Genomic DNA, 9,667 nt, shown 5'->3' on the forward strand with positions numbered 1-9,667 from the left:
ATCTTTATTTATTCCTTGGGAAGAAACTTGAAAAAATATATACATAAATATCATAACTGAGGGTTGCTGATAAGTCACATAGATTTTTATCATCAATTTCAGAATGGTTTGTATCTATTAATACTTATTTATTAATTCAGACTATCACAATATTTTAAGCATTCATTTAATTTGACTCTGTCAGCCATGGATTTGTTGCTGAAAAAGTACTTCTACAGTATTCCTACAGTGCTTTGAAGACCCTACAGTATGACATTTTTATTAGTTCATCAGAATAGGTCTAATGCACTTGAGAACTGCCAATGAACACTTAGAACTTCACTGGAACCAAAGCCCGAAAGAAGATGAAAAAATTCTGAAGGTATATTTAGAAAATTACCTTTAAAACAATTATAGTATTTTGTGAACAAAATAATGTTCCACAAGTCCATCTTTATAAAAGAAAAATTTAAAGTGATAAATATAAAAAAATCACTTTTCTGAACTTACATCCTTAAACTATTAATTCTTTCATCAAAAAATGGTTTATTTGTATTTTTGTTATTAATTTTATGCTACAATCATGTTAATATAATTTTCATTAATTCATTTCAATTAAAAAACAACAGTCTACAGAAAACTCCTGCATCTGCAATCTTGCTCAATCAAGAAAGGCAGAGTATACACTATTTAAGATGTCTCTTAATCAGACTGTTTTCTATTCAAAGTAATTTCTAGAAAAATTTGCTCCCTATAAGTTATCATGTCTTCCACATCTTTGTAGAAAAGCATTTCTTCAATGGACAACAGCTTATATTTATTCAGGCTGAATGCAGACTTGTTCTGTACAGCATTTAACATCTTTAGGGATGTTGTAACTGAATCACTCAAAGAAGAACAAACTGGGAAAATACGAGCATTCCACAAACTCAAACATGTCTTGTTTCCAGAGAACAGTTCCTCTGTAACTTTGAGATTCCAAATGTCTAAGCATGACAGGAAACAGACTCCAAAGAATTGAAGTAACTTTATATCTGACAATGTTTTAACATTCTTTTTCAAGTTGTCTTGCACTCCACATGCCATAGTTGAATACTTTAAGTGTCTATTCATCTTCAAGCTTAAGGAACACACAAAAGAATGTGCAGACAGGACGGCTGTTGTTATGATATAAGAACCACTAATAATGCAATTTTCCCCAACTGAAACATCAGGCCCCAATCTGGAATACTCTACAACTGAGCCAGGTGCCACAGAACATCTTGAATCCAATATACTTTGAATGATACAGGATTTGTTACTAGAGCATTCTGGTATTGCTGGAAAGATGCTAAAAGCTATGGACTGTAAGCCAAGCTCTGACTTCAAATTGCTATCAGAAGTAAAATGAAACAAATATTCTTCAGTTGTTCCAATGTGATAAAATTTGGAGTTATTAAGAACAACAACATTTAGTGATGTTCCTTTAAGAAGATGAAATATTCTCTGCCTCATGTCTACCAACTCCGACTCTTCTTCAGTAACATTTGATGTGTTTCTGCTATATTCCACAGTTGCTCCAGGTCCTAAAGCCTGCAGAAAGTCTCCATAGGCATCTATTTCACAGTTTAGTGTACCTATTTTTTCATAAAAAGCAAGTAACTTTTTCGCTGTTTTATGATCCATGTAAAATAGGCTGTCTGTGTAGACATACTCAGGGTCTAATTTAAGAGAGGGTATGTAACCCTCAGCAAAGTTTTGTTGAAAAAAATTTCTAGGTCTACACACAGCATCAAACTGATACATCTTTTCTATGCTGGGCTTATGAAGGAAACGATGGCAACTTCTATACTCAAGGTCTCTATGTTCTAAATAGTTAAAAGGTTCTAAGACAAATACTCCATGTGTTGTACCTACAGTCAAACTAGAAGGATGAGCTAAAGCAGTAAAGCCAGGTTTGTCAAACCTAATATACTCAGATTCTCCAATACTATAAAGTTCAATATCATCTGCACAGGTAACCAGAATCCCAGGATTCATATGTGAGGGGAAATCAACGTACATGGCTAGTTTTAATTCCAACATCTGATAAATGGGGCTACCAAAAGGTAAAGCAGTGAAAATTTTCCCCAGAGCACTTGCATTTGGAAGGCGTTGACTGTAGCCACCTATATAAAATTAAACAAAATAACTGTTTTAAAATGTTTATAAGATTGTTTATAAGATTTAAAAACCCAGGAGCATCAGTTACAACTCAAAATATCTCTAAAGATATTTAAAATATACAATATATTACTGTATCCCAGGAAAGAATAATAAATTCCAGATTACAAATTCACAGAGCAATTCTGTAGAGATTTGCTATAATGAAGTTCTAGATTAGGAAAGAATTGTAATATGCTTTACAGACTATGAATTGTTTTAACTCAACTGGATAACAAGTAAAAAGGACAATGAGCTAAAATATGACCTTATATCTACATTTTACACAATAAATTTCAACCATGTTTAAACGCCTACATTAAAAATCCACTTCATGGGGAAAAAAATGTCACAAAAAACTAATATACATAATTATCTATTAAAGAGTAATTTCCAGATGGAATGTTTTTCTTCAATTACATACACTTAAAGGAAGTAAAGGTGCATTTATTTAAAAGCATTTTACAATGTATATTTGTTTTTAATTTTAAAAGGCTTTTCCCTCTAAGATGAGCCTTATGACTTAATTCCTTTAAAAGTGTGTTCTCTTAAGTACATTAAATAGCTTACATCATTTTTACGTAACTAATTATAGTGAGAGGCATAGTAGAAAGAATCACTCAAAAATGGGTTCAAATTCTGGTTCACCACTTTTTAATTGTTTATCTTTGGACTTAACGCTAAATCAGCAGATGTAAATACTTGCTTTATCATGTTTTATGAGATCAACAATACATGTAAAGCACTCACTACAGAGTACATCATTCAACCAACAAGAGCTAATACTTTCTTTTTCATTTTCCAAATACTAACCAACAGTAAAGTTCAGCATTGTAAGAATTACCTACTTTTAATTACACTTGACCCTTGAATAATAAGGGTTTGAACTCTACCAGTCCACTTATATGAGGATTTTTTTCAATTAATACTGTAAGACTATATGACCTGAGGTTGGTTGAATCCCTGATGAGAAACTGTGGATATGGAAAGTGGAACTGCATACACAGAAGACCAACTATGAAGTTACATGCAGATTTTAGACTGTGTGAGGGTCAGCACCACTCACAGATCAATGCATTATTATATATTTTCAAGGATCAATTGTATTAATATATATTTTCTGGTGTCTAACTTAATTTTTACTAAATTAGTAATAATAATAATAATAATAATACTTGTTCTGGAATAAAACTGTAAATTTGAATTTTTCTTTTACTTTTTCAGTTAGTCTTAAAATCAGAACTTGGATGCTTTATTTGGTATCATCTTTAAAAGGAATCATTGTTCCATATATGAATCCTAAAAAATGAAAAGTGCCTTGGTAACCATGTGGATGAGTGGCTCTAAAATATCTGTTCCTGAACCGGCACAAGTCCATGACAAAGTTTCACCAGCCTCCAGTACATAGAGGAAAAACAACAGAGGTTTTTTCATATAACCAAAATTTTCATACAACCAAATTTGGCCAATTTAAAAAATTATATTCTGAGATTACTTCTTTCCTACTTTTCTGTTCCCTTTTTTGGTTTCCCTTTTCTGTTCCCTTTTATACTTTCTTGTCAACTCCATGTTCTGTCACCACCTTTTCTTTTTGTTTTTAAACTCCTAAGGATTATGGACTTTGGCCACCAGTAACTAGATAAAAATGTGTTAACAGAAGGTTTTGTGTAAAGTCTGGTAATCACAGTACTAAACCAGCTTCTCCCCTACAGCAAGAATCCTTTCTAAAGCATTGTCAAGAAATGTTCATATTTTGATGAGTTCTATCTTAGGAAAATAATTTTCGATATGTATACCAAAAACAATACATGAAAAGGTGATGATTTATGTGATCTACAATTTTAAGGTTAAATTTTGTGAAAAATATTATGCTACTTACAACCTAAAAATATCAAGGAAAGCATAAAATATTTGTTTCCAAAGCAGAATAACTTCAAAGACAAAAGAAAAAAAAAAAAAGAAAGAGGGGATAGTATTAGTAAGGGAGAAAAAAGTCCCTTCGATATAAAAGGTAATATACTAAAAGAAAATGTAAATTAGTACAGTCTAACATTACCAGAGTGAATTAATAGGATGGTAAAAGAATTCCATTCATCTCCATAAAGCTTTTCCAAACATCGAAGGGCACAAAGTGTCGATCCTCCATTTCCTTGAAAATAAAGTTAAAAAGCTCAATTTATTTCACAGAAAGTTACAAAAACCTTGCTATTACAGTAAATTTAGGTGTTATAACTTTGAGGATATGACCTTTGGCTACAATTAACCAGGCAGAGAGCAAAGGTACAGGCAAAAGAATCAAATTAAATACACATTTCCTAGCAATTAAATAATTAGTAATAAAACCCAGAGATGAGCCCTTGGTAATAAAAGTTGAGTTAATCTTCTCCTGAAAATAGTGGTAAAAAGAAAGAAATGATAAATTAAGCAATCAGCAACACTATAAGACTGTAAGTTTACACATTCACTTGGAGTTATGAACTGTAAAACGTATTAAAATAATTCTCCCATATGATCAAATATATGTTAGATTTACTTTCTAAAAAGTTTTTTAGAACCTGTTTTCCTAAAAAACATCTTAAATGTAACTTCCACTTACTAGTTACCATGGGCAAGTTATTTAACATTTTGTGCCTGAATCTCATTCAAACATGGGAATCAGAAAAGTACTGACCACATATTTATGAGGATTAAAACACTGGTTAATTAGGACATGCCAGTATCAGATACAGATACCCTAACTCTGGTATCAACGAGCTTCAGCTTTAAGTATCACATGGAAACTGGCCCCCAGGAAAATAGCATGTATTTTTATTTGCAAGGTAAGGTCAAAAGGCAAAGTTGACAAACTGGTTTTTAAAAGTAAACATCTATGATAATTATACCATTAGACTGTGCTCTTTCACATTCTGCAATGTGGTCCCAAGAGGCCAAATATTTATTTTTCCTGATTTGATCTCTTCATGTAAGTTTCTGAACAAATTGTGTAGTTCGGAGGGACCTTAAGAACCCTACTGATAAGGTCCAAAAGAATATTCACCATCTGAGTAAATTTTATTAAAACTAATAAAATTCTCTTTTAAGTAACATAACATTCTGGAAGATTTTCATGGTAAGTCCACAATGTGTAAAAACAGTTGCCATGCCTTTTATCTTTCTTAAAAAATAGTGAATTTACATAAAAATTTTAAAGTTTGTAAAGACTATAGGTGGTAAGACACACAGTTTATAAACTGTAAGCCACAGGAAAGCTTTTCTTCAATGATTATTCTGCCCACAATTTAGGATATAAATCTGACCATAAATGTGTACCAATTTTGGCTCCAGCAGGATCAACAAAAACATGATATTGAACTCCAAGCGGTAACTCCTTTTTTTTCAGCTTTTCTGACAGCTGTTGCTTATAAGCAAGTTCCTGTTTATCATCAGCTGCTGTTATTGCAACAATGTCCCAGAATTCTCCAGCTGCCACAGGTTTGCCTATGTGGAAGAAGCAAGAAAGTGATAAATATTATCAGAATTCTCTAGCTGTTACAGGTTTACCTATTTGGAAAGAAGGAAAAAAGAGGTAATAGTATCTCCAAAAATTTATCTTCTGCTTTTGAGAATTAGGGAATAATGAGTGGTCAGCTAGTAGGATTCAAAATAGTTCTAATGAGGATTGTTCACAAATTCTACTTTTTTTTCCTTTTAGATTACTTGTTCCTTTTATGGTCTACAGTCCCATTTATTTAGATTTTCTGAGAGTTGTAATGTTTCTTGATTAAGAGAGGTACTTTTGACTTGCTAAAGATGAGCTCAATTCGTAAATAAAGAGAGGAGACAAAGGAATAAATTAATCTCCAGCTTTGAAAATCAATTTTCACATACAGTGACCACTTAATGTTTGTTGGCTAAGAAAGATTAAACCCAACGACCCATTGCTACAATGTTGGTGTTCATAAATGTGGGCACTTTACTTTTTAATTGCCTTAAAATGAGCCATGCAAGTTTACAAAGGTTACTGGAGAATGACACCAAATTCTGGATAACAGAAAAGTTCCCAGCTCCCTGATGAACTCAATAAGAGACTGAACTTTTGGCTGACAGTTGGAAGCTCTTCTTTATTGATAAACAAGACGAATACGCGTTTTTATTAGTTAACAAATTCTAGTCAGCTAGAATCTAATAGTCCTGAACATTTTACTGTAATCCAAGTATTATTTTCTGTATTTTTCAAGCAGTAACGTCAACAAAAATATGAACAATTAGATAGTTGTACAGGAAATGACAAGTGGCATAGTCCTTTAAAAAAACATTTTGATACAAAGTTACCCCTTTTAATTTTTAATCCATAATTCCACCGTGTTGTTTCGCTTTTCACTTAGTAAGCGTTCACATCATGGAACAAACTGGTTTAGTAGGTAGGGAGTGGAAGAAAGCTAAAATTGGATTTGTAAGAGTCAAATCACTATGCTTTAGATCTTCTAGGTTTATTTAAAATAATTTTTGCTAATGAGCTAACCAAATAACTTGGATTTATAGCTTCACTAGTCAGGCTAATAATTGTCTTCTCATTCCTCCTCATATATATATATATATATATATATATACGTGACAGAAGAATAAAAAACTCAAGAGGAACATTAACTGCGCCTGGGCCAGCGTCCTAGGCCCGTAAGTGATTAGTAAAAGGAAGTGGTAGTCCAGCAAATATCCCAGCACGTAAAGCGCCCTCCCTGTCCATTGCCGGGGAGAGCCAGGGTTCGTCCTTTGGTACCTCTAAGCTCTGCAAACCTCCGCAACCTTCGCTGGGTGGCTTCTCGCAAAGATACGCCTGGAAGGGCACTCGTGGCTGCCATAGCTCACTTTCCCCAACACCGCCGAGGACTTCCAGCTATCCCGCAGCCCAGCACCGCACGCATGCGCCCTGGGACGTAACCCGTTCTTTGGTCCGGTTTCGTCTCTGTCCCGCCCCCTACGTGCGTCACTCACGTAACTACGCCCCCGAAGCTCTTTGGCTTGCCTAAGGAAAACCGCGACGGGGTGAGCCCAGGGCTTTGCTCCGTTTCCCTAGCAACGGTCTCCGGAACGGATAAATGGCCACCTAGTGATTTGTCGGACTGTGCCGGGTCTGGGCCGCTTGTTCCCAACTCATAAAGCCTTGCAGTCGGTAGACCCGGTGAGTGGTCCAGCTTGGGCGACGAAATTTCGAGAACTGACCCGCTTAAGGAGAAGTCCAAACTACAACCTAGCTTCTAGCTTTCTCTCAAAGGCCATTCGTCCTTTCTAACTCGTGGTTTGTTTTAGCCAGGGGCAGTTCGCAAGGACCTCTTGAGAGTTAATTCCTCCCCTTGGGTCGTTGTCTGAAGCCATCTCCCCCAACCCCAGGTCCAGATACATACACAGTCTGAACTTTTAAAATCTGTACTCTCTTCAGGAAGCTTTGTGGCTTCTTTGCCCTTGCAGTTACTATAGAGTGAGCCTCTCCACACCTCTCAGTTTTGAGATCACTTAATAGGCTTTTGGAAGTTGTATAAAATTCTGCAATGAGGCCCTTAACGTTTGGGGCTTTTTGGCTGTTTCTCTTGGCAACCTTTTGTGTATGCAGATTAATCTAGATATTTCAATAGCATTCCTGGGAATAAGTTGGCCTTATTGGATGTGTTTTTGGTAGGTATCGATAGATAAGTTTCTTCTCTTGAAAAACACCAAGTTTATGATGAGTTTTACAGATTCTTCTATTTATCTTTACACGTGAGAAAGCTATGAATGAGAGAGAATAGTGACTTAGGCTCTCACAATTAGTAAGTAGTAGAGAGAAGATTTAAGCAAGATATTTCAATCCCAAACTCCGACATCATTCTACCGCACCGTACAGTTTAATTTAGTTGAGAAGCCTGTCTTCATTAAAGTTTCATCAGGAACATAGGCATTCAAGGCCTTACAAGTTCTTACCATGAACTTAACTTAGTTTTTCTTCTACAGAATTGACCCTGTTATTTAATTCTGTACCTAGAGAGAAAGAATTTGAGTGAAAAAGGAGATTACGCTCTCATAGTTTTATTGTTTAAAAGCTTTCTTTTTTGTTAATAAAAACAAAACATTCTTATTAAGAACATTTAGAAAATACAAAAGACTTAAGTGAGGTGAGAGTGAACAAAAGGGAAAGTAGCAAGAGAGAAAGTCAGATAACAATGGCTTAAATAAAGGATTTTTTTTTTTTTAACTGAGTGAAACAAAGCCATTGCAAGGCTTTTATGTGACTTCCATTATGTATAAAAGGAGCATTTCACGGAAATGTGAAAATAGACTCTAGCGGAGAATGGGGCAATGATAGAAGCAGGGAGACTTGTTTGGAGGCTACTGCAGCAAGACAGGTGAGAGTTGGTGAAGGCTTGGCCAGGATGGTAACTGGGGGTGATGAGAAGTTGGTTAGATTCTGGATATATGTTTGAAGGCATAATTAATACAATTTGCTAAAGGAATGTCTGTGGAATGTGAAAGAAAGAGAGGAGTCAAGGATAACTGCCTGAAGGCTGGAGCGACCATCAGTGAAATGGGAAAGGATATGGATGGGGAAGTAGGGACAGTTATTGTGGTAGTAGGGAGAGTCCAGAATTTGGTTTTGGATGCGGAAAGTAAACAGATGTATATGTGTGCAGTGCATACGTAATGGGAGTTTGTATATGTATGTGTTTGCATTATACATGAGTCTGGAGTTCGCAAGACAGGTCTGGACTTAGAGATATAATCTTGGGAGTTGTCAGCATATAGATGGAGTTAATTTTTAAACTACAGAACTAGATGAGGTCCTAAGGAAAGAAAGGTCAATAGAGCCTATAAGCTGAGGGATTGTACATACTAATGAGGTAAACGCTGAAAAAGGTAACTAAATAAGAAAACTTCAGAAATGATAAGAACTGTGAGGGGACTAAAACAGGGTGATGTGATAGACTCTATAACAGAGTGTTAAATGTATGTTAGAGCATTTCTTGGACCTGGGAAGAATGGCCATAGAAATGGATGCTACTTTTTTGCTGATACAATTATATTACTCACATAAAATATGCTGGACGTAAATGTACTATATCAGCTATGTTTTTTGTCCTTCTGTCTTTTCTGTTTTCTTCAAATTTTCACTAATATTAATTTTTAAATAAAAAATGAAAAAATTGTATACTATGTGAGTGGGAGTAAATCTCTGGCAGTTGATTGTAGTGGGTAAAAAAGTCAAGGTATTTTATTTAAGTTTAGGTTTTATATAATCAGACAGTGTGATAATGGTTGTTTAAACAGTCATAAGCTACAGTGACCAGAATAAAATATGTCAGTATAGGTCAGTAGTAAACCCATTATTCTGTATAGAATGGAAATGATGTGTTTGATCTTGAATTCCACATTTCAAAAGGGACATCAAAATCATAACAAATATGATTTAAAATAAAGATTTCAAAGGTTTGTTGATTTAAAAAAAAGGGGGACATCAGACAAACCAAACTATAATAAGTTGAAAAAAGATGTTCTTTGG

General features: G+C 34.7%; 1 protein-coding gene across 1 annotated transcript; it reads right to left on the reverse strand.

Moving 5' to 3' along the window:
* Window positions 1-397: 397 nt before the first annotated feature.
* On the reverse strand, window positions 398-7,051 carry FPGT (fucose-1-phosphate guanylyltransferase). The gene is made up of 4 exons (XM_061186446.1): window positions 6,917-7,051; window positions 5,470-5,637; window positions 4,217-4,309; window positions 398-2,126 (listed from the first exon to the last, which is right to left on the reverse strand). The coding sequence occupies exons 1-4, from the start codon at window positions 6,996-6,998 to the stop codon at window positions 682-684; spliced, it is 1,788 nt and encodes a 595-aa protein (XP_061042429.1). The 5' UTR covers window positions 6,999-7,051; the 3' UTR covers window positions 398-681.
* Between the last annotated feature and the right edge of the window lie 2,616 nt (window positions 7,052-9,667).

Source organism: Eubalaena glacialis, chromosome 3 (assembly GCF_028564815.1).
Source record: "Eubalaena glacialis isolate mEubGla1 chromosome 3, mEubGla1.1.hap2.+ XY, whole genome shotgun sequence".
NCBI classification, from domain to species: Eukaryota; Metazoa; Chordata; class Mammalia; order Artiodactyla; family Balaenidae; genus Eubalaena; species Eubalaena glacialis.